We start from the raw sequence: 24,862 nt of genomic DNA, 5'->3' as shown, positions 1-24,862 counted from the left end.
ATGCTTATGAGTTTTGAAGTTTCTGAAGAAGTAAAGTATGATTTTCAACATAAGTTCAAGTAATACATTGCACTAATAGTTTTATTTGGTCAATAACTTTTATAAGACTAATAAATGGGTTTCTAGCTTATGAATGAGAGGCATTGTTTCTGTTTCATCTATTCCTGATCTACTTGTCTGAGGTTGCATTTTATGAAGTAAGGAAGTAGTAAAGTTGCTTGGCTGCAAAAATAGTAGAGATCTAAGCTTCAAAAAGTAGCCAGCTCCAAGTGAAAACAAGTCAGGAACTGCTAGTGTACCAAGCCTTACTTCTCATGAACAAGAAGCCTGTAAATAGGGAACCATATATTTGCAAGTCATTCCACCATCTTCTCCTGCACCTAGCAGAGTATAGATTTAAGAGTTAGAATTCCCCTGAACTTTTTCCCTCCTATTTTCATTATGTATAATTTTTTCACCTAACAATGTGTCATCGCCACGTTTTGATCTTATACAGTTCGACGTTAAAGCTTGCTTTCTAAATCTGTTTGTGCTACATAACTTTTCGCAGACTATAATAAGAAAGCTTTGTATATTGTTAATTTGTTAATTGAAGATTGAATATCAGTTCATACAATTTTGACATTTGCAACAGCTTTCTTAGCCCCGGATCTCAATGTCATTCCACCAGTTCTTCACCAGCTTTTTTAGAATTAGAATATCTATTAACTCTGGAGTTCACATTAATTCAGTACAACTTCAGAACACACATAGGAAAACAAGTTACAAATATGACAGTTCGAGCACGTTCTTTTCACACATCACATGCAAATATTGAGCAAGTTTGCCACAAATTTATTTATTACATGTTACAAATTGAAAGAGTGAGTCCAACTTACATGAAAATACACAGAAACAAAGCACGGATCTTAGTCCTTATTAGCAAAATGAGGCCGACAACAAGTCAGGTGCATTGCTCATCACAACCATTTCAACGTCTCCAGTATCTTTGATGTACGTAAACATGTCTCCTGTGATGACCAAATCTTTGTTCCAGCTGAGGGAATATCTTTAGAAGCATGTTATACATAGCTCTGTAAAACCATTTCCTCCATCTCTTGCAAAACAAAAGTGACCCGATGGCAATCCCAAACCCACATGTAAACCCAATTTCAGGACAGATAATATTCCAATCAATCTCATGTCCAGGATTTGAATGGTTTCCTTCCGACTTTGGTGAGAACCCTGCAGTTAAAGGAGGCCCCCATAATCCTTTATTACCTTCGAAGGAAGCTGCTTCAAATGTTGAAAATTGAGCACCGCTTGGTATCCTCCCGACCAATTGATTATATGAGAGATTCAAGAATGCAAGGAAAGTGAGTTTTGTAAGCTCCGGTGGGATTTGACCGCTCAGTTTGTTTTTCGAGAGGTCCAAGGACTCTAGCTGACTCAAGTTACTTAGTGATGATGGAACTGCACCTGTGAAAGCATTGTTGGACAAGTTGAGGGCATACAATGATTGGAGTTCTCCAATTTCCTCGGGTATTGATCCATTGAACTTGTTGCACGAGAAGTCAATGGAGATGAAGATAGATAAAACATTCTCCAGCTCCATCTCTAAACCTTTGTTGGTGACTGTGATTGTATCTTCTTGATATAAAACTCCGGTCTTCAATTGAAGGCTATTGATCTTCCCTGGGGCATCATCTTTTGTCCTCATGGCCTGCCAAGTTGCCAGAGCTGTTCCAGGTACTTCACCACTAAAATTGTTGTGAGCTAAGTCTATGATTTGAAGTATTGGCCAAGTGCCATTAGTCTTGCGACATCCAATGCGCCCATAAAATTTATTGGATCGCAAGACAAGGACACGCAAGCTGGATGTGTTCCTTAAAAAGCAGGGAAATGGTTCTGTTATCAAATTGTTTCTAAGGTTTAAAATCGATAACTGGGTGCAGTTGACAAGAGATTTTAGAAACCGGCCTTGAAGGTGATTTTCACTGATGTCTAGACTTATTAACTGGCAATTCTGAGAGAAGTCATCAACATTTGTAAGATTATTCCTCCTTAAGTTGAGTACCGAAAGCCTCGTCATTGTAGTTAGGCATTGGGGAACCGTGCCACTCAAAGAATTATTGGACAGATCAAGAAACTCAAGATATTGTATATTGCATAATGATTCTGGAATGATCCCAGTGAGGTTATTGCTCGAAAGCGAGAAAAAGCCTGTGTCGTGAGGATCTTGAAACATTTCTCCAAAGGTACCCGGTACGATAGAGCTGAAATAATTCCTGGAGAAATCTAGATAATGGAGACGGACAGTTGATGGAAAAATTGGGAGTTGCCCATGAAGCTGGTTGGAATGAAGGTCAAGGTAACCTAGATTAGTGAGATTAATTGAATGAACTTCTAGAGAATCTAGGGAGTTGCAAGAAAGATTTAGGAGAATGAGATTATTTAAACTCCAAATCCAGTCAGGTATCTTGCCATTTATCTGGTTCTCTGAAAGGTCCAAAGTATTTAAGTTCGATTGATTTCTCAAATAAAGTTCAAGATCAGGACCATTCAGCAAGTAGGAAGACACATTTGAAATTTCAGGGAATGGACCAGAGAATTGATTGCTGGAAAGATCTAGACTACGCAACAGGGGAAGAGAAAACAGAGATGCTGGGATATTCCCATCGAGCTTATTGGATCTCAAATTGAGTTCAGATAGCTTAGTAAGGTTTCCCCAGTGGGTGGAGTTAATAGTACCTGTTAGACCATTGTAGGAAAGGTCTATGAAGTTCACATTCTTGGCCCCACTGAATGACGGAATTGAACCTTCAAACTTGTTTTCAGACATCCACAAATAATCCAAAAGGGGAAGTGAAAAAAGAGATGCTGGGATATTCCCATCGAGCTTATTGGATCTCAAATCAATAAAGGATAGCTTAGTAAGGTTTCCCCAGTAGGTGGAATTAATAGTACCTGTTAGACCATTGTTGGAAAGGTCTATGAAGTTCACATTATTGGCCCCACTGAATGACGGAATTGAACCTTCCAACTTGTTTTCAGACATCGACAAAGAAACCAACTGTGTAAGGTTTGTCATTGACTTGGGCATCGGTCCGGTGAAATTGCAACCTCCAATATTTATGCTGGACAACATTTTGAGATTGCCAATAGAATTTGGCAATAACCCTGAAAAATTTGTCCCGCTTAGATCCAGGTACTGAAGAGATCCATTCCTTGGGAATTCTGGCAAGGAACCATCAAGTTGGTAATTAAATGAGAGGTCAATACTTTGTAGAGAAGGTAACTGAAAGATCTCTTTGGGAAATGTTCCTTGCAACCCGCATATCGGGAGACTCAAGACAGTCAAGTTTGAAAAGTTGGCAAAGAATCCTGGCGCAGAGATACTGTTCCCTCCCAACCTAATCACAGATAGAGACCGAAGATTAGCAAAGGACTCATGAAGAGGGCCTGAAAGATCACAATGGGACATGCTCAAGACCCTGAGGTTGGGAACGGAAGATGATATGGCTTGGCACCACTGACTCCCCTGTTCTGATATTTGGACACCATCAAGATATAACTCTCTAAGCTCTGTGAGGTTGTGAACCAACATGTGTAAATTTGGCCTTCCAAGGTTTAACCCATAACGGTTAGAAAGATCAAGAACTACCAACCTCCTCAAGCGAGAAATCTCGATGGGAATTTGCCCTGAATAATGATTAAGAGATAAATTCAGATACCTCAAGTTCACGAGCTTTCCGATGGCGGATGGAATTGATTGAGAGTAATTGCCAAGAAGGTTGTCCGCCAGATTGAGGCTCTGAAGATAATGAAGATGGAAGAGACTGCTGGAATTGTCAATTCCGGCTGAGATATGTTCGCTGCTTAAGTCAAGACCCAGAACACGCCCATTACGGCTGCAAGTGACGCCGACCCAAGAACAACAATCAGTACTTGCATTCCAAGAAATAAGCTTGGTGGAATAACCGAACACGATGCTTTTCTTGAATTGGAGCAATGAGAGTTGCTGGTCTTCAATACACTGGCTGTGAACTGCTGGGATGATGATACTGACCCAGTGTGTGATCAAGAAAAGGAAGAAATGTAGCAAAGTTTTCATTTTGGCTGATGTTAAGTGAACAACTCTTAACGGTTATGGAGGCTTTAATAAGGGGAAATCGGTAAAGCCTCCATTAGATTTGTGGTCGCTTTATAAGTGTTCTCTACTGTGGCCAAAGTCGACGAAGTCTTGGGCTGACAATGACCCTGAGAGTCGGACTCGCAGGCTGCGAGTTCGGCCGGCCGGACGAAGACCCTGAGAGTCAAACTCGCAGTGAGAAAGGCTTTGACAAGTGGAGGACCCTGACGCTTGAGTTGCCTCTCTGGCCGTCCCTCCAACTATTGCAGTCGAAAACTTTAAAAAACATACAATTCAAAGATAAAACTATGAGAGCAAACCTACATGCAGAAGAATATATAAGGTCGTATCTTGTGCAAAAAACATACGAAGTATAGTAAAAGAAGCTGAATTGCTAAAATTGGTGTCTCCCTTTGATCCTTAATTAATAAAGATAGTAAAGTAGTAAACTAATTAGCAGTAGCTTGACTAGCTTCTATATATATATATATATATATATATATATGAAAGAGATACATATTATTAATTAATTGGGTGATTACTGTAAGCTAGCTTGTAATGATATCATGGCCTTCGGCATCTGATATCATAGGCCAATATATATTTAGGCTCCAAGTCCTCTTCCTCCGTCCTGCTCCCCCTTAGTACTATTATATACATCTACTGTGTCTTGGCTTCTCTTGTCATATATAGACCGCTAAAACTATTTTTGCATGCATTTTAAATCTACTGTGTCTCAGCTCTTTGTTTTTTATTTTTTTCCAGTTTGAGTATTTGGCTGTTTGCTTTTTGCCTCTGGATTTTTAATAGATGATTTTCAGACAAAAAAACAAAAACAAAAAAGTTCTCATCCCTGTGAAGTGTGAACTTTGGTCTTCATTGCATTATGACATGTTGACTGGGAACTTGGGATATCATTATCAGCGTGTTTCATTAGTGGGTTTGCTAGTGAGGTCTACTTGCTTGCTGCTGAGATGCTTATTATTGGAGTTTGCCTTATCTCTGTTAATTCTCTTTTCGATCTTTTAATTTTTGTAGTATCTTTTTTTTTTTTTTTTTTTTTTTTTTTTTGTACAAGAGATATTTTAAGTAGCTCTGTGCTTCACAAAAGTTCTTTTTTTTTTTCACGTTAATGCTAAACTCTTGGATTGATGATATCATGACTTGCGTCTATTCAAAAAAAACTTGGGAAATATTTACTAGTAAACAGAAAGATTTCTCTTGTTTGAGTTGTGAAACCATTATAAATTTTTAGTTTTCATTAAATTTTAATTAGGAAACATTTGGTTCGGTTTTTGTTTGAGCCCAATTTAACATTTTTCTTGACAATGTGTCTTGAAATAAAACCGACATCTATGGCTCAAAATGTTATCAACAAATTCAGAATATTTGATTTAGAGACACCATCTGCAGGATAGCTTCATGCCGCCTTCATCTCCGGAGTCCAGCACTATGGGCGCCTATAGTGGTGTTTTTTTTTTCTTTTCTTTTTCACTTGACCAATATATAGAGTGAATCAAACTTTGTAACTAGTAGCCAACCACTGTAAATTCAACTAGTATAAGTGTACGTATAACTGCTTACATGTCAAAATGTGACAATGTTATTGCCGATCACATCAAGTATAATATCTTACCCGACTAGTGTAACACTGTTACTCTAGGGGCTGCAAAGTAATAAACTATAAATCGCCTAAGGAATTACAGGAAAGGAAAAAAAAAAAAAAAAACACGTGTAAAACAAATGAAGAAGAGAAAAAGGACTTCAAAGAAAAACATACAAAATGAGAACGAGAATTTGCACCAGTCTCACTTTCTCAGTTCCCGCTTCCTGCTTTGGTGAGCTGAGGAGCCAAAACCCTATACCCCAAATCCCAAATTGACGAAACAAGCGACCAATTCATCAAAATCCAAGGCTGGGTGATTGAAGCAGAGCATAGATACGCTTCGTATTTGGTGAGTCCCTTCCTGATTCCTCCAAGTACCTCATTATCATTTGCTCTAATTATGTTTGGTCTGTGCTCTAAAAGATTGCAATTGCTTCTTCCAAGTCGTGGCTTCTCTGTTAATTCAGTGACCCATTTGCATTTATGTCAAAACCCACGTTTCTATTCATCAAAATCATTACTGGGTTCTGAAAATGACAAACCAAAACAAGAACATAAAGGTGACTCTTTTACAGTTTCATACCTTATAAACTCATGTGGCATGTCCCCAGAAAACGCTCTCTATGTGTCAGAGAGGGTACACTTTGATACCCGAGAGCGACCCGACTCGGTTATTAAGCTTTTCAAAGACTATAGACTCAATGATGCCCAAATCATCTTGCTTGTTAAGAAACTGCCAAGGTTGCTCTTATACAATCCTGAAACCCTTTTGCCCAAACTTGAGTTTTTCGGTTCTCTAGGCTTTGCAGGCACCGACCTCGCCAATGCCCTCTTTCGCAATCCCATGATCTTGACGCGAAGCTTAGAGAAATGCATCCTTCCTTGTTTTGATCTGATCAAAAGTATAGTTGGTGAGGATAAAAGGGTTGCTACTTTCTTTAGGACCTCGAAATGGACAGTGTCGGCCAAGTCACTAAGATATGTTGTATCCAATGTTGCATTTTTGAGAGGGCTTGAAGTGCTGGATTCCACAATCTCTGTTTATCTGACCTGGCATCCTTTGATGCTGTGTCGTAAAACTGAGTGTTTCAAGGAAGATGTCAACAAGGTCATGAGTATGGGAATCGAACCTTCATCATCTGCGACATTCATGAAAGCACTAGTTGTGGCTTTTATGGTGGATGCATCAAAGTGGGAGCAAAAGATGCAATTTTATAAGGAATGGGGTTGGACTGAAGATGATTTTGCGTTGGCATTTAGAAAACATCCCTTATTTATGACCTTCTCTGAGAAGAATATTTCGAGCAAAATGGATTTTCTTCTGAACAAAATGGGTTGGCAGCCTGCAGATGTGGCTGGGGATCCATATGTTTTAACTTATAGTTTGGAGAAGCGGATCATACCTACATGTTCAGTTATTAGAGTTCTCCTGTTGAAGGGCTTAATAACAAAGGGAGAGTGTTCCTTGGTTACCATTCTGAAGAAAAGTGAGAAGTACTTGTTGAATAAGTTCGTGCTCAAATATCAAGAGCAAGTACCTGAACTATTGAGCATTTATCAAGGCAAAATGGTCTTGCAGAACTCGGCTTAGGATTTGAGGACAGAGCTAGACTGAATCATTTGTAGGAAGATATTTATCATTTTGTTCGTAATTTGTTCATTAAGAGGATTAGAAGAAGCACCTATCATTGTAAGTTTTGCTACCACCTATGCACTTTTGTTATCTTTTACCATTTTCTTCCTTCAAAGAACTGTCTTTGTAAGTGGTTGCTGGATTCAGCACATCTATTATCTGCAATTTGATCTCAGATTAACCCAAACTCCTATCTGACTGATCATGAAGACATTTTGATCCAAATTGTTCAAAGTTCTGTGAACCTGTTATTGATATTAGTTTCTTCCTTCAATTGTTGGGTTTATAATCTGTATCCTTTCTGAAACATTTAAGTATGTCTTGTACAAACTCTTTTCCTACCATCATCAACTTAATTCTATTTTCCTCTGAAAGAAAATGGGCTGCTGTCCTATAGATGTGGCTAGAATTAAAGCTTCCTTTGTATTAGGTGCAGAGAGTTATTCTACGGTGTTTGCCAGCAAATTTCTGCTATCCAAAGGCTTGGTAATTCATATTGACTTAAAAAAGAAAAAGAAAAAAAAATTAATAAAGGAAAACACTGCCTCCACTGTTGAATCTTCTGGAAAAATGCAGAATTAAAACAAGCATGTCTTTCCCCAATCTAGTTATTGCTAATGTAAGCATCAATTCCTCAAGTTTTGCTTGATAACAGATTAACAGTGCACTGTAGTGGCAACATCGGTTTGTGTTTCAGAAAGAGTTTTAACTTTGCTTACACCTCCACCCCCTGAGCAGTTGCTGCTTTATATTTTGCTGTAAGGTGTTTTCTGGTTTTGTGATTCGCATTAAGGTTACATTGAAGAAGCTGATCATGAGATAATTTAGAGGAAGCTGGTCATGTAATGGAGTTCTGTGGTTTTTCTAGGCTGAAACACCTATAGAGCAATTCATGGTCAAATCATTTTTAAACTTGAGAGTGGAGAGTAGTTAATCAATTGTAGGAAGCTTTGTTTTTCTTCCAAGTTCTGCTGTTCACCTAGTCGAATCTTGCTCTGCTTACCTAGTTGATTACATGTTGGCCATGCTGAGCGTCATTCTTTTCCTTATCCATTGTGTATATCTGCACTCAAGGACTTGGAAACGTCGATTGAAGTTGTGGCCCAACTATACTTTGGTGATGAGAAAAAATGGAATTACATTGCTATTATGGAAGCTGGCAAGTAAGGACCATTGTTATTTAGCATAGCTTAATATATCAAGCACCTATTGCATGCAAGCTTCTTTGTTGCTTCATTAGGGGATTTCATTGTTTATCAGGGTGCTAGTTAGGTTAGCTTTGTTCCGGAACAGTGGATATAAGATGCTTCTCCATGGATGAGAGACACCAAATGATGAAAAAAAATTGGATGCCTCAACTCACCGTAGAAGTGGTGGTTTTATGAAGCCTGGCGAGCAGCATGGGAATGGTCACTTGAGAAATAATCATGCACAGGATCCATGGAATTTAGAAGGAAGAGCACTATCTGCATTGAATAGGTTTGGAGAAAAGGCTAGGACTGTTTCAGATCCAGTATGGTTACGTCGGGTTCAACACCAGCATGCCATTATGGAGCCTCCAAGTAACTACTCATATACACACTGGGATAAGTGTAATTACAATTTATAACAGTTTCAATTAATACAAGATTTTATTTTCTCACAGCTTCAGTGGTTGAGAGGTCAACTCTATCCACCATATTGTCCGAAAAGGGTCTCCATGGGGCTTTGTATGTGGCTGGGGAAGTGCTATTTATAACAAAACCACTTTTTTATGTTTTATTTATTCGAAAATATGGAGCTCGCTCCTGGATTCCTTGCTTTCTTTCACTGGCTGTGGACTTCACTGGAATGCACATTCTATCTCGAATTACTTCATACAGAGGTGGTACAAAAGAGCAGCAGTTTCATCTTTCTGTCCCTGAAAAGAATGAGGTTAGATTTTCCCAATTTCTTTGTAGACTATGAGATCAACCTTCTGCTAAGTGTCATAATCTGCTGTCCTTTAATTTATTCCCATTGAAGTTGGTGCTGAGTAGCTCTCTGTATTATGGCTTGGATTCAGGGTAAAAGACAAAAACTGTTATGGACACTTTACCTCATGAGAGATCCATTTTTCAGCAAGTATACCAGGTAAATGCAGAAGTTATTTTAAATAATGAATGTTTTCCACCCTCATGTTTTTCCTACCCTCACAGAAAAATATAAGAGAAATTAAAAAAACCACTTTAGACTTGATCGATAAGGGTGGGCTAAGTAGAGTGGTAGCTGGCAGTCGCACCTCTCGTAATTTGATAATACGTTGCTGCATTTTCTAGGAGTTAATCATTTGTTTCATGACTCTTGTGGTTGAGAATTTTAAGTGAAGACTTGAAGGCACCGAGAATATGTTGGAACATATACCTGTTGTTGGATCTCCTGCAGGTTGGTTTTGTAGTTTATTTTCTTCATTTCTAGATTGTCTTGTTACTTTATGAAGTTGAGTTCTTTTATGTATTAAGAACTTGATCTGGCAACAACAAAAATTTTGGTTTGTGCAGCAAAACTTGTTGAGCTTATTTTGGGAGCACAGACAAGGTATACTTACATGTCGGGATCATAAGACGGGGTTTGCAATGAGTTATGGCTCTTAGAGTAGTTCCACAGTTCGTTTAGGATTTTAGGTGAAGTAAATTCCCCAAGCTGTATGATGGTGATGATGTATTTTCTTGTGCTTCATAAATATTGACAAATATATGACATTGTTGTATCAAATTTTGTTAAAATGTCAAAGAAAAAAATATTTAATGTATTTTTAGTAACCAGTTTGAGAGAACGTGTGGAAACCCTGGTTATTGAAAATAATTTTGAGTTAAATTTCTATGGATATGTGATATACGGGTGAGCAATATCTCAGGTTAAGCTTAACGTAAAGTTTCTGTTTTCGTAATTGCTTCATGCATGTTGCATAAGCGAATTCAAATAAGAAACAGAGTTGTTGGATCTTGTTGATCGAATTGGGTTTTGTCCTGAGGTTTCAGTTTTGTTAGTATACGCTTGCTACCTAATCCGTGAGTAATGAAGCCATGCAGGTATTCAGGATCTTCATTCCGTTTAGTTTTGACTTTTTTGTTTGCACTTTAGTATGTGCTAATGTGCTGAACTGTAATTGTTTTTAATTTTAACGTGTTTGAATATGCTTATGAGTTTTGAAGTTTCTGAAGAAGTAAAGTATGATTTTCAACATAAGTTCAAGTAATACATTGCACTAATAGTTTTATTTGGTCAATAACTTTTATAAGACAACAAAAATGCTTTGCTAAAATAAATGGGTTTCTAGCTTATGAATGAGAGGCATTGTTTCTGTTTCATCTATTCCTGATCTACTTGTCTGAGGTTGCATTTTATGAAGTAAGGAAGTAGTAAAGTTGCTTGGCTGCAAAAATAGTAGAGATCCAAGCTTCAAAAAGTAGCCAGCTCCAAGTGAAAACAAGTCAGGAACTGCTAGTGTACCAAGCCTTACTTCTCATGAACAAGAAGCCTGTAAATAGGGAACCATATATTTGCAAGTCATTCCACCATCTTCTCCTGCACCTAGCAGAGTATAGATTTAAGAGTTAGAATTCCCCTGAACTTTTTCCCTCCTATTTTCATTATGTATAATTTTTTCACCTAACAATGTGTCATCGCCACGTTTTGATCTTATACAGTTCGACGTTAAAGCTTGCTTTCTAAATCTGTTTGTGCTACATAACTTTTCGCAGACTATAATAAGAAAGCTTTGTATATTGTTAATTTGTTAATTGAAGATTGAATATCAGTTCATACAATTTTGACATTTGCAACAGCTTTCTTAGCCCCGGATCTCAATGTCATTCCACCAGTTCTTCACCAGCTTTTTTAGAATTAGAATATCTATTAACTCTGGAGTTCACATTAATTCAGTACAACTTCAGAACACACATAGGAAAACAAGTTACAAATATGACAGTTCGAGCACATTCTTTTCACACATCACATGCAAATATTGAGCAAGTTTGCCACAAATTTATTTATTACATGTTACAAATTGAAAGAGTGAGTCCAACTTACATGAAAATACACAGAAACAAAGCACGGATCTTAGTCCTTATTAGCAAAATGAGGCCGACAACAAGTCAGGTGCATTGCTCATCACAACCATTTCAACGTCTCCAGTATCTTTGATGTACGTAAACATGTCTCCTGTGATGACCAAATCTTTGTTCCAGCTGAGGGAATATCTTTAGAAGCATGTTGTACATAGCACTGTAATACCATTTCCTCCATCTCTTGCAAAACAAAAGTGACCCGATGGCAATCCCAAACCCACATGTAAACCCAATTTCAGGACAGATAATACCCCAATCAATCTCATGTCCAGGATTTGAACGGTTTCCTTCCAGCTTTGGTGGTGAGAACCCTGGGTTCTTATCTGCTGTTAAAGGAGGCCCCCATAATCCTTTGTTACCTTGGAAGGAAGCTGCATCAAATGTTGAAAATTGAGCACCGCTTGGTATCCTCCCGACCAACTGATTATATGAGAGATTCAAGAATTCAAGGAAAGTGAGTTTTGTAAGCTCCGGTGGGATATGACCGCTCAGTTTGTTTTTCGAGAGGTCCAAGGACTCTAGCTCACTCAAATTACTCAGTGATGATGGAACTGCACCTGTGAAAGCATTGTTGGACAAGTTGACGGCATACAATGATTGGAGTTCTCCAATTTCCTCTGGTATTGATCCGTTGAACTTGTTGCACGAGAAGTCAATGGAGGTGAAGATAGTTAAAACATTCACCAGCTCCATCTCTATACCTTTGTTGGTAACCAAGATTGTATCTTCTTGATAATAAACTCCATCCGTCAACTCATATTGAAGGTTATTGATCTTCCATACAGCATCATCTTTGCTAGTCCTCATCGCCTGCCAAGTTGTCAAAGTTGTTCCAAGTACTTCACCACTAAAATTGTTGTGAGCTAAGTCTATGATTTGAAGTACTGGCCAAGTGCCATTAGTCTTGTGACATCCAATGCGCCCATAAAATTTATTGAATCGCAAGACAAGGACACGCAAGGTGGATGTGTTCCTTAAAAAGCATGGAAATGGTCCTGTTATCAAATTGTTTCCAAGGTTTAAAATCTCTAACTGGGTGCAGTTGACAAGAGATTTTAGAAACTGGCCTTGAAGGTGATTTTCACTGATGTCTAGAGCTTTTAACTGGCAATTATGAGAGAAGTCATCAACATTTGTAAGATTGTTTCTCCTTATGTTGAGTACTTCAAGCGTCGTCATTGCAGTTAAGCATTGGGGAACCTTGCCACTCAAAGAATTATTGGATAGATCAAGAACCTCAAGATTTTGTGAATTGCACAATGATTCTGGAATGATCCCATTGAGGTTATTGCTCGAAAGTGAGAAAAAAATTGTGATGGGAAACATATCTCCAATGGTAGTCGGTATGATAGAGTTGAAATAATTCCTGGAGAAATCTAGATAATAGGCACTGCAAGGTGATGGAAACATTGGGAATTGCCCATGAAACTGGTTGGAATGAAGGTCAAGGTAAGTAAGATTAGTTAGTTTAAATGAATGAAGTTCTAGAGAATCTAGGGAGTTGCAAGAAAGATTTAGGATAATGAGATTACTTAAACTCCAAATCCAATCGGGTATCTTGCCATTTATCTGGTTCTCTGAAAGGTCCAAAATGCGCAAGTCAGATTGATTTCTCAAATCAAGTTCAAGATCAAGGCCATTCAGCAAGTTGGAAGACACATTTGAAATTTCGGGCAATGGACCAAAGAATTGATTGCTGGAAAGATCTAGCCATCGCAACTTCAAAAGAGGAAGAGAAAACAGAGATACTGAGATATTCCCATCGAGCTTATTGGATCCCAAACTGAGGTGAGATAGCTTAGTAAGGTGTCTCCAGTGGGTGGAATTAATAGTACCTGTTAGACCATTGTAGGAAAGGTCTATGTCGCCCACATTATTGGCCCCACTGAATGATGGAATTGAACCTTCCAACTTATTATGAGACATCGACAAATAAACCAATTGTGTAAGGTTTGTCATTGACTTGGGGATCGGTCCGGTGAACTTGCAATCATGAATATCTATGATGGACAACATTTTGAGGTTGCCAATAGAATTTGGCAATAACCCTGCAAATTTTGTCCAGCTTAGATCCAGGTGCTGAAGAGGTCCATCCCTTGGGAATTCTGGCAAGGAACCATCAAGTTGGTCATTATCTGAAAGGTTAATGCTTTGTAGAGAAGGTAACTGAAAGATCTCTTTGGGAAATGTTCCATGCAACTTGCATTGATAGAGACTCAAGACAGTCAAGTTTGAAAAGTTGGCAAAAAATCTTGGAACCGGAGCAGAGATATTGTTCAGTTCCAACCTAATTACAGATAGAGACTGAAGCTTAGCAAGGGACTCGAGAAGAGGGCCTGAAAGATTACAAGAGGACATGCTCAAGACCCTAAGGTTGGGAAGGGAAGATATGGCTCGGCACCACTCACTCCCCTGTTCTGATATTTGGACACCATCAAGATATAACTCTCTAAGCTCTGTGAGGTTGTGAACCAACATGTATAAATTTGGACTTCCAATTTTGTAGGGGATAGCAAAATGATGGAAGTTAGAAAAATCGAGAACTTCCAACCTCCTCAAGCGAGAAATCTCGATGGGAATTTGCCCTGAATAATAATTAAGAGATAAATTAAGATACCTCAAGTTCAGGAGATTTCCGATCGCGGATGGAATTGATTCAAAGATACTGCCAAGTTGGTTGTCGGCCAAATTGAGGCTTTGAAGATAATGAAGATGGAAGAGACTGCTGGAATTGTCAATTCCATCAAAGATATGTTCGCTGCTTACGTCAAGACCCAGAACACGCCCATTACGGCTGCAAGTGACGCCGACCCAAGAACAACAATCAGTACTTGCATTCCAAGAAATAAGCTTGGTGGAAAGATGGAAAGAATCAAAGAACACGAGGCTTTTGTTGAATTGGAGCAATAATTGTTGCTGGTCTTTAATACACTGGCTGTGAACTGCTGGGATGATGATACTGACTCGGAGTGTGATCAAGAAAAGGAAGAAATGTAGCAAAGTTTTCATTTTGGATTAACTCTTTAGAGACACTGAGGTTAAGTGAATAACTCTTTAATGGTTCGTGGTGGCTTTAATAATGTGGAATTGGCAGACTCCTCCATGAGATTTGTGGTCACTTTTAAAGACTTCTGTACTGTGGCCAAAGTCGACAATGACCCTGAGAGTTAGTCTCGCAGTGAAGCATGGTTCGGGCAAAGTGGACGAAGACTTGGGCTGACGAAGACCCTGAGAATCAAATTCACACTGACGTATGCTTTGAACCAAATTCACACTGACGAAGACCCTGACGCTTCTCTGGGCGCCAGCTAGAACTGCAATATCTACTTGAAGTCGAAAACTTTAAGAAACACACAATTCAAAGATAAAACTATGAGAGCAAACCTACATGCAGAAGAATATATAAGGTCGATCTTATGCAAAAAAACATATATATATATAGTAACAGAAGCTGAATAGCTAATATGGGCGTCTCCCTTTGATCCTTAATTAATAAAGATAGTAAAGTAGTACACTAATTAGCAGTAGCTTGACTAGCTTCTATATATATATATATGAAAGAGATACGTATTATTATTAATTAACTGGGTGATTACTGTAAGCTAGCTTGTAATGATATCATGGCCTTCGGCTGCTGATATCCAATATATTTAGAAAACATCCCTTGTTCTTCTCCGAGAAGTTTCGAGCAAAATGGATTTTCTTCTGAACAAAATGGGTTGGCAGCCTGCAGATGTGGCTGGGGATCCATATGTTTTAACTTACAGTTTGGAGAAGCGGATCATACCTACATGTTCAGTTATTAGAGTTCTCCTGTTGAAGGGTTTAATAAGTACTTGTTGAATAAGTTTGTGCTCAAATATCAAGAGCAAGTACCTGAACTATTGAGCATCTATCAAGGCAAAATGGGTCTTGCAGACCTCGGCTTAGGATTTGAGGACAGAGCAAGACTGAATCATTTGTAGGAAGATATTTATCATTTTGTTCATAATTTGTTCCTTAAGAGGACTATGAGAAGCACCTATCATTGTAAGTTTTGCTACCACCTATGCACTTTTGTTATTTTTTACCATTTTCTTCCTTGCAAATAAGTGAAATAACTGTCTTTTTAAAGCACATCTATTATCTGAAATTCGAACTCAGATTAACCCAAACTCCTGTCTGACTGATCATGAAGACATTTTGATCCAAATTGTTCAAAGTTCTGTGAACCTGTTATTGATGTTAGTTTCTTCCTTCAATTGTTGGGTCTATACTCTCTATCCCTTCTGAAACATTAAAGTATGTCTTGTAGGAACTCTTTTCCTGCCACCATCAACTTAAATTCTATTTTCTTCTGAAAGCAAATGGGCTGCTGTCCTATTGACGTGGCTAGAATTCAAGCTCCCTTTGTATAAGTTGCAGAGTTATTCTAAGGTGTTTGCCAGCAAATTTCTGCTATCCAAAGGCTTGGTAATTCATGTTGACCAAAAAAAAACAAAAAGATTTATGAAGGAAAACACTGCCTCCACTGTTGGATCTTCTGGAAAAATGCAGAACAAAAACAAGCATGTCTTTTGTAGACTATCCCAATCTAGTTATTGCTAATGTAAGCATCAATTCCTCAAGTTTTGCTCGATAACAGATTAACAGTGCACTGTAGTGGCAACATCGGTTTGTGTTTCAAAAAGAGTTTTAACTTTTTAACTTTGTTTACACCTCCACCCCCTGAGCAGTTGCTGCTTTATATTTTGTTTTTGTTCTATAGGTGTTTTCTGGTTTTGTGATTAACCTTAATGTGATATTGAAGAAGCTGATCATGAGATAATTTAGAGGAAGCTGGTCATAAAATGGAGTTCTGTGGTTTTTCTAGGCCGAAACACCTAGAGCAATTCATGGTCAAATCATTTTACTTTTGATTGACTCGAGATTGGACTCATTGGAGAGTAGTTAATTAATTGTAGGAAGCTTTGTTTTTCTTCGAAGTTCTGCTGCTCACCTAGTCAAATCTTGCTCTTCTCCAAATGGTACACTAGCATTTGAGAGAGCTTGTTCTTCCTTCATGCTTTGTTAATGCTTCTACGACTACTTAAAAGGTGATATGTAACATTGGCAAAAGCATTGCATCTTGAGGTTCTGTAGTAACGATTACTCAAATCACCTTTATTCTAAGAGATGTGTTACAAGTACAACCCTTGTAAAAGCACAAAGATATTCCGATTGGAACTGTCCCTCCATATCTCTTAATTCATATCTCTATCTGATTCTGAACAAGATTAAATATCTCTGGATAAACTATACTCCCACTATCTATCCTTGAACCAAAGTGTGCGATTGCAGTCTCGCCGGGCTTGCCACAACTGGCTAGCTATTGCACATGCAGCATATTATGCCTAAGGTAGAACAATGACATATCTAATAGAAACCAACCTCAATATGGGTGAAAAGTTATAGCATAATTCAAAATGCTAGTAAGAGCACAATGAAGTTGACCTTTGACAATAGCAAATTCACAATCCATACTGTGTGCAGCTAAATGCTCAACAAAAATATATGGGTTCCAGTAGCAACAACTCCATATAAAGCACAAAAATACATATAAATAGGAAGGATAGACAAAAGGTATAAGACCCTCCTTGACATTGTCCAAGCAGCAAGTTCACCGCAGATCTGAATTTGACAATGTGCAAAGAAAATCCAACACTGAACCAGATGAAAGATTCTAGTGACCATACTTCTGGAACTCCCACTCGCTGTTATCTGGGTTAACAAAAGAGAACCACAATACAAATTAGGAAGAAAACAATGTAGTCCTGAAAAGACAGAATGTCTACAGATAGCTAAGAATTAAGAAGAGGGTGATAATGCTATATCTTACCCAAGGGACACACTTGACGAGTCTTGAGCCATCTGCTTATGCAGTGGAAGTGGAAGGCATGGTTACAAACCCCTGCAGAGATATAACCAACAGTTCAGAAAAAGAGACACCACATGCTTAAACCTAGATGCATAATGCCTGATTCACTATTTCTACAACCAGTCAAAACGACAACTCAGTACCAGAACACTATCAGTAGCAGCATCCATTTCAAACATCAACCTGAAATGGCATATCATGTATGCAATCTCTTATTTCCTAGATGAAGTGACAGAATGCATATCAAAGAACAGAAAGTAAAAACCAAAATACAGTAATACCACTTTTGGAAAGGACCTTATACAAAAAGAACCTAACAGAGCCAGTAATCTTTTAGAAGAAATCCATGTATAATTTTTCAACCACGACATTGAAGTGCAGAGTGAAATGATGGTAATTTGCTGAATTTTTTTTCCTTTCCCCTATTACAACTTCAATTCAAGAATACAAATTATGCTTTAAACTATAAATATTAGCATACTTTTTAAGAATATACATGTTATAGATAGTTAAAGTCCCAATTTATGAAAGCAAATCTAAACTACAGGAAATCAAGGTTGAAAGCTGAAGCATACCCCAAGCAACAGTACACTCCTCACTCGTAGCGCTTGCCTGGTTCGCTTGGCACTCGATGCCTAATCACCACCACACCAAACAAACAATCTGATCAGCCAACAAATAACACACTCAAAAAAGAAGAAAAAATCAAAACCCAAAGAAGAACAGAAACTCACAGAGGTCCATAATATGGTTCCTGCAAATGGCGCAATTATCCACAACAATATCTACACGCAACAAACAAAACAAACATTACTACACCATAAACCGGAATTCCAAACCCAAAAGGAAGCCACAGGAATTAGGGTTAGGGTTTAGAGTAGTAGCTTACCCCAGGCCCAGAGAGCGACGGCGTTCCACTTCTTGATCTCAAATCGCTTGGGCCTCTTAGTCGAGGAAGGACCTGCAGAGCTGGAGCCCTCACCTACCGGGATCATCGGCACGTCGGAGTCCAATGTCGCCATGGATCAGCTTCAAAATTAAGCACACAAAAATCAGCTCAAAACCACAAAATTACAAAAATCCAGCACCAGTTTCATGGTCCTTCTCTCAATTTCAACCCTCAAAAGCAAAAAGAATACAGGTAAAAAAAAAAAAAAAGCAATCTTTTCAGAGAAACACGTTGCAGCTGAGAAAATTGAAGCGGAGGATTAAGAAGAGTGGGAAATAAACGTACCGAAGGAAGATTGCGAGCAGAAAATTAGGGTTCTTCGGAGTGAGGAGGAGGAGGAAGAAGGAGACCTGATTTGAGTGAAAGGAAGAGAAACAAGGAGAGCGTGAAATAGGGGAAACAGATACGGTGAAATGTGAATGGAGTGTGTACCGGGTTTTTTTATGAGATCGGGTCGGGTTTTGTTTTGCTTTTTCTTTATAGAAATTTGTTTTGTTTAGTTAAATCAGTTTTATTTATTTTTTATTTTTTTTAAATGGAGACCAAAATGTTGAGACGAGATTAAGAAAAGAGAAAAATAGTTTTACTAAATTCATCATATATCAAATTTATTTAACTTGATCTTTGTTTTCTCAGATTTTGTTTCCTGATTTTGAATATGTAAAATGCTATAGTAACAATTAATGAAGAAATTATGAGTATATTATGACAACATTATGTTGCCATCTTAAACTCAGAAATGCTAAAGGTAGTCTCTTTTGTTCATCTTGGGAATAAGGCTTTATCATGCAATGGTTCTCAAGGAGGCCTAGTATTACAGATTGAAAAGGCCCAACTCTAAGCTCTAACAACAACTCTAGGCCTCACCAGGCCCTCAATATCATCAAGAACAACTTTGAGCAATGAAGTTTGCCCCATTCTTGATTTTTACTGTGCTTACTGCTTAGCCAAGCCATCAAGGTGATTATGTGAAATTGTAAATAACCGGTAAATTTCCCCATTAGCTCTATACAATTTCCCAACAGAGCATCAAGGGGATGCAAACTTGTATCAGAATTATTGATGAGATTAATAAGAATAACAGAGTCTGATTCCACCTCAATGTGATCAATATGTAGATCATGAGCTAACTAAAGACTAGCTACATTGGCGGATTTTGCTATCGACATTTTTTATTTATTTTTGAAGTGATCAGAAAATATTGAAACGTGGCCTTATGCTCATCGCTGCCTGAAATTTATGTATCGCCGGCTCATTATGCGGTGCAATGACTATGGACATAACAATTGGCTGCAGATTCAATATGGATTCAAGTCGAATAATTAGGCGGTATAATTGAGCCAACTTTTGATGAAAAGAGAATAAAGCAAGAGAACAATTGGCTCAAGACACTTGGTCCTACGTACTATCTTCGCCTCATTGGCTCATTTGCTTTGCTCGATCCTCTTTTTATTTCTCACGTCAGTAAAAGGGTTTATTTCAGACTAATTGTCATGTATAGTGGTACCAAGAGTTTTTTTGCTCATCCAGGCAAATGATTAAGGACAATGTTGAATTGCATACTGCAATATCATGTAGTTGCTGGAATTTCAATGTTATGTTAAGTTATTGTCAACTATTGGGGGATACTGTTTAGTTTATCGGACAACTTTTGATTTCATAAGTGAGCGTTAATGAGTTACATTACTTGCATAACAAGGAGTTCTCTGATTAAAAATTATTGATCACTTAGTGATAATTGGTATATAATTATAATTATTTTTAATTTGTACTATTTTTTTTCAAAAGAATTAGAAATTTCAACTTTAAATATCTTGCAAAATTTGTGTTTTGCCAAATTTCATTCGTTAAATACCATAATAGTTTTTTTTTTTTTTGAAAGGGGGCTAGTGCGGCTGCCCTCGAGCCTTGATTAATGAAATTGCAGAATACAAAGGGGGGACGTAAAGCTTGAACCCCTAATTACAATAAGCATAAAGAGAACATCCTGAAATAATACCAAGACTCTCCACAAAATCTAAGTATTCTGGCAAGCACCAATTAGCAAAGAGTGCACGAATGGCTACTCCATTTGTTTTGACATAGCGGTGACATTCCGGAAAGTTAACTCTATCACGAAGAAACATCATTGCAAATAGCATAGCTTTCCCACTATGTTGCCGCACGGAAACAAATCTGGCAACACTTAATTTCAAAAAAAAAAAATACCATAATAGTTTTTGATATGGTAATTCATATAATAAATATTTCCATATGTATATACAATTGCACAATTTAGTCTGATTTGATTCATTTTTTAGTCAAATTTTAGTCAAAATAGCTAAAAAGTCATTTTGACCAGTCATTTTTAAAATACGTTTTCACTGTTTTAGCTAGTTTTGAATTTATATTATTTATTGAATAAAGAAAAAATAGTTTAAGTATATTATACAAAACTACTTAAAAAGAATGTTTTGAATTAACAAAAATAATAGATAGCCTCATCTTGCTTTAGTGGTAAAGAGCCACTTAGGAGCCAGATACAGCTGCGAAATTGATAAAAGGGTCCTTGACCCAAAGCCCCAAAATGAGGGAAAATTATCCCACTTACCCAGCAAGAGATATTTGTTCCCACCTACCAAAATAGAAAATGATCATTTTGCCCTCAAACTAATTAAAGAATTACAATGACGTCATCAACATCAACCCCTCTCTCTCTTTCTCCTCCCGATCTGAAACTCTCTCTCTCCTCCCGATCTGAAACTCTCTCTCTCTCTCTCCACCTTCAGCCGGCGTCGATTCGGTCCAATCTCCACCTCCGGCAGGCCTCGATCCTCTCTCTCTCTCTCTCTCCACCTCCGGTCGGCTTCGATTCGCTCCCCGATCTCCAGCTCCGGCGCGGTTCGACATCTAGCCCAGATTCCGCTGCAGCTCGCCGGTGAGCTCGGCCACGTTCAACCGCCGTCGCGCTGACAAGGACGACCAGACGACATCGTCGATGGCCTCTGGACGCCTCGTCGACGATGAAATTGAAACGAAGGACTCCATGGCCGACGCAGAGCCGCCGGCGATTCGCAACAAGGAATTCTGGTGGCAGAGAGTGGAGAAGCTCTACGAAGATGTGAAACAGTTCGGCCAGGAAATGATTGACGACGGCGGAGGGGCCCAGATAGCTTAGGCAGCAGGAAGCTTCTTCTTCTTGATTCATCAGGTTCCGAAATCGTGTCTGGAGTAGAGGAGGAGTTCAGCAACAGCTTCTCTGCGGCAAATGGTCGAACACCTTATATGCACTTTTTTGGAGCTACTTTGCAGCTCAGGGGAGTGAACCCAGTAGTTCAGCCATTGATAGGTTTGAATAAGAATGTTCATGTTTATAATGGTGTGTATTTGTTTTTGAATTTTCGGGTGTTTTGGATTGGTTTGATTGGTTTTGTGTGTTGGGTTTTGATTTAGTGTGGTGTTGTATCAGAGGAATATTTAGAGAATTTCTAGCTTTTCTTTCCCTTTTTTTGGTAAAATGGGGCAGAAGGCCCAGAATGGAAGAAAAAATGAAGGAAAAAAAAAGGTTTTATTGGGCCAAAAGAAGTGTGTTAAGGGTCTATTGGGGGACAATAGATGTTTTGAATTGATGTAATATTCTCATTTTTTTTCTTTAATCAAAGTTTTATTTGTCTAAATCTAGGAAGATTAGTTCTTATTCTGGCGACTGAAAGTCCTATGGGGGGCAATAGACCTCTATTGCCCCTTTATTGGTGGGCAATAGATGTCTATTGGGGTAATAAACATTTCCGGTGAGGTTTTCTGAAAGGGGTGAGGGGTAAAATGATATTAAAAAAAAATTAAAAACAAAAAAAAAATCTTAATGAGGTATTAGGGAAGACTCCCTTAGAGTGTATTGGGTAAGAGGGAATTAAAAAAACTTAATGGGGTAAGTGGGAAAAAAATCCCTAGAAATGGGATAAATGGACAAAAACCCTTGAGCCTAATACTCTAGAAGTGGACATAAACCCTTGAGCCTAATCTCTTTCTAAAAATAGATTAGATAAGCTACACATGCTCTCCAAAATAGATAAGGAGTAAAGATAGAGTATTTGTTAAACATGCTCTTATTCTCATAAACTCCAATGTCTTCTCAAAGGGATGAGAAAGCAGTATAATATAAGTGAAAATAAAAATAACAAATTTGTGTTTCTCATTTCTCATTTTCTATGTAAAATAAAATTAAAGGGCAATATTTTTGAATAGAAGTTGATTGTTATTCAAATAATCAACAACCAATTGGCTATAGCTTACAAAATTTACAAAAGAATTCCGGCAAGAAAATCCGGTAAAACCTATCCAATCTAAGCAAACTAATTAACATCATTGGGAATTGAAGCTCACAATTAAGAAATCATTCAACTAGCCCTCCCTTGCCAGACACGCAATTGTGGTACAAGGAAGGAACTAGAAACGTCATAGAAGACTCATAGAAACTAAATCACCCTTACACAAGCTTAAACCCCAGATTGAAACAATTAATCAATAAGCAGCTCCTTCCCATTTGAGTTGGAGCATAAAACCACACATGCATTATTACCATCCGCTTTCTCTGGAGATAGTAAACGTTTAGTCTGGCGTCCAAACGGACGACCCTTCTTCTTTGGAACTACTCCCATCGAAATCGGAACCTCTACCAACTCACCAAGTTGGAATTCCGGAGGGATAATTGCCAAACTAGGTTTAAATACCTTCTTTCTCACACCTAAGCCCAAATTTGGACTTCTTCCAGCAACAAGCCTAGTAGAAGGCCCAGCAGACCCCTCAAACCCAGTCAAACACTACTCAAACCTAAATCCCCCGACCCACCAAACCCATTCAAAGTCCCAGTCAAACCTGTTGTCAACCCTAATTCAAAATTAGGGTTTCCAGCTGGTTTTTTGGGAGCAGCCAACCCAGTTGCAGCTTTTGCAACCTCCGACGCCGGTCCACCCAACACCCCCACCTGCTCTCCAGTCGCTTCCGTCACCAGACCCAGTACCGCCGACACCACAGAAAGACCCTCCAGCCCCACAACCTCCGTCACAGAAGGTCACACTCCGGACGTCGAATCTAGACCTTCACGGTTCGATGCCTCCCTACCCGGCACCACCAACGCGAGCGTCTCCACCGCCATCCTCTTGTCACAAAGAGCACCCTATGGCCAAAAAACCCACAAGGCGCACAGAGCCCATGACACTTCTCATACTGTAATTCCACCATCACCGAAACAACCGGCGAGAACTCAAACCTTTGTCGGGCCCAGATCCGCCGGCAAACGTCATGAATCACACGGATCCTCTAGACGGGATCCTTTCTCAACACCGCCCCCTGGTCAACTCGAACAAAGTCCCCCAACGCCCGTTCAATTATGGTTAGAGCTTTCTCATTCTGCATCGCAATCTGCAACCCTCTCACAGCCACCCACACCTTAAAGAAGATGCAGCGACGCCACTTCTAGGGCAGAGACCCCATCATAGTCCTCCAACAACAACATAGAGTTGTTGTAGAACCAAGGACCCTCCGAGAGTACTCGATTCTTCACCTCCATCTCTTTAAATTGGAAGACAAAGATGTCCTCCTCCTCTTGCCGGATTAGAACCCTCTCCTTCAATCCCCAAATATTGGAGATTGCAGCTGAGAACGACGAAAGCACCACCGCTTTCTTTGAAAAAAGTCGGCCACAGAGATAGAAAAAAGAATCGTGGATAGCATCATCTCCACCAAGCAGGCTCACCATGGCCTCTTCTGACAGTGCTGAGGGAGCCACCACCACCATCTTCTTATCGTACTCAATCAATTGGACGGCTAGAGGAAGAAACCCTAACAGAGCCAAAGTCGATGACAAGACCCGCCCCGGATTTCACCCCGAAATCCGAAGTGGCCCTGCGGGGCCCACTTTAGAAGAAATTCTACCAAAAATTTGGCGGAACTTCCCCTAAAAGTAGGCTACCCAAAACCTGTAGGAAAACATTTACACTTCTAAATCATCCATCCTTATTCTCCTGGAGCCATCTGCTCCCCAAATCACAACTCCAATTTCACAAATATCAGTCTCAACCCAAAAACAATATTAATCTCAACAACACACCCATCAACTTCCATACCTGCAACAACAACCAAAATCAAGCAGAAAAGGCCGGAGAAATCAAACAAAAACCAAGAACCCGACAGTTACTGTTCACACGCTCAAACACCTTCAAATCTTCCTCCATAGATCAAAACAAGCTGCAACAAGGTTAGGAACACGTTCAGCACCTCACCAACAACCAAAACCCTCAAGGAATCCGGCCGGAAACCGCCGGAAACCGGAGATCAAAGCAAAACCCGATTTTCCCTTTTTTTTGAAATCCCTCACCAATTTCTTCTCAAATCAAGGCTACCCAAATCAGAAATCTTACCTTAGATGCAAGAGGAGGAAGAGAGGATCCTCTAATGGCCGGTGGTGCGGACGGTGGCGGTGATTTCGCCGGAAATGGGTTCCGGTTTCGCAGCAAGGAAAGGAAAGAAAGAAGAGAAAAAGAAGAAAGAAGGGGGGGGGGGGCTGGAATCGGGTTCTCCCGATTTCACTCTCTCTCTCTC

General features: G+C 39.0%; 4 protein-coding genes across 7 annotated transcripts; 1 reads left to right on the top strand and 3 right to left on the bottom strand.

Annotated features, from left to right (window-relative positions):
* Window positions 1-970: 970 nt before the first annotated feature.
* Window positions 971-4,093, bottom strand: LOC133716627 (receptor-like protein 7). Its single transcript, XM_062143310.1, has one exon. The coding sequence runs from the start codon at window positions 4,091-4,093 to the stop codon at window positions 971-973; it is 3,123 nt and encodes a 1,040-aa protein (XP_061999294.1).
* A 1,809-nt stretch (window positions 4,094-5,902) lies between these two features.
* On the top strand, window positions 5,903-10,173 carry LOC133718865 (peroxisome biogenesis protein 16-like). Of its 4 annotated transcripts, XM_062145739.1 has the most exons (7): window positions 5,903-6,066; window positions 8,425-8,513; window positions 8,611-8,912; window positions 8,996-9,264; window positions 9,395-9,462; window positions 9,648-9,753; window positions 9,870-10,173. In XM_062145739.1, exons 3-6 carry the CDS (start codon window positions 8,732-8,734, stop codon window positions 9,652-9,654), a joined length of 525 nt encoding a protein of 174 aa, XP_062001723.1. In that variant the 5' UTR covers window positions 5,903-6,066; window positions 8,425-8,513; window positions 8,611-8,731; the 3' UTR covers window positions 9,655-9,753; window positions 9,870-10,173. The 4 variants fall into 4 exon arrangements, 3 of the variants coding, with proteins under 3 accessions (XP_062001723.1, XP_062001722.1, XP_062001721.1); XM_062145738.1 differs by having other exon boundaries at window positions 8,425-8,912; XR_009850631.1 differs by lacking the exons at window positions 8,425-8,513; window positions 8,611-8,912 and having other exon boundaries at window positions 9,395-9,753.
* Window positions 10,174-11,492: 1,319 nt separating this feature from the next.
* LOC133716626 (receptor-like protein 7) lies at window positions 11,493-14,447 on the bottom strand. The gene has a single exon (XM_062143309.1). The coding sequence runs from the start codon at window positions 14,445-14,447 to the stop codon at window positions 11,493-11,495; it is 2,955 nt and encodes a 984-aa protein (XP_061999293.1).
* Window positions 14,448-16,831: 2,384 nt separating this feature from the next.
* On the bottom strand, window positions 16,832-18,730 carry LOC133714991 (RING-box protein 1a-like). Its single transcript, XM_062141289.1, has 6 exons — window positions 18,569-18,730; window positions 18,224-18,363; window positions 18,069-18,119; window positions 17,910-17,969; window positions 17,296-17,367; window positions 16,832-17,177 (listed from the first exon to the last, which is right to left on the bottom strand). Exons 2-6 carry the CDS (start codon window positions 18,354-18,356, stop codon window positions 17,140-17,142), a joined length of 354 nt encoding a protein of 117 aa, XP_061997273.1. The 5' UTR covers window positions 18,357-18,363; window positions 18,569-18,730; the 3' UTR covers window positions 16,832-17,139.
* Between the last annotated feature and the right edge of the window lie 6,132 nt (window positions 18,731-24,862).

This window comes from Rosa rugosa, chromosome 6 (genome assembly GCF_958449725.1).
Source record: "Rosa rugosa chromosome 6, drRosRugo1.1, whole genome shotgun sequence".
NCBI classification, from domain to species: domain Eukaryota; kingdom Viridiplantae; phylum Streptophyta; class Magnoliopsida; order Rosales; family Rosaceae; genus Rosa; species Rosa rugosa.
The sequence above is the reverse complement of the archived record's forward strand: the minus strand, read 5'-3'. Positions and strand labels throughout refer to the sequence as shown.

Excerpts from the sequence above, each read along its gene's own strand:
- LOC133716627 (XM_062143310.1), bottom strand. The coding sequence starts at position 4,093 with ATGAAAACTTTGCTACATTTCTTCCTTTTCTTGATCACACACTGGGTC.
- LOC133718865 (XM_062145737.1), top strand. The coding sequence starts at position 6,562 with ATGATCTTGACGCGAAGCTTAGAGAAATGCATCCTTCCTTGTTTTGAT.
- LOC133714991 (XM_062141289.1), bottom strand. The coding sequence starts at position 18,356 with ATGGCGACATTGGACTCCGACGTGCCGATGATCCCGGTAGGTGAGGGC. Across the intron at positions 18,120-18,223 it reads CGTCGCTCTCTGGGCCTGGG|ATATTGTTGTGGATAATTGC; the intron begins GTAAGCTACTAC and ends TGTTGCGTGTAG. Across the intron at positions 17,368-17,909 it reads GGAGTGTACTGTTGCTTGGG|GGGTTTGTAACCATGCCTTC; the intron begins GTATGCTTCAGC and ends ATATCTCTGCAG.
- LOC133716626 (XM_062143309.1), bottom strand. The coding sequence starts at position 14,447 with ATGAAAACTTTGCTACATTTCTTCCTTTTCTTGATCACACTCCGAGTC.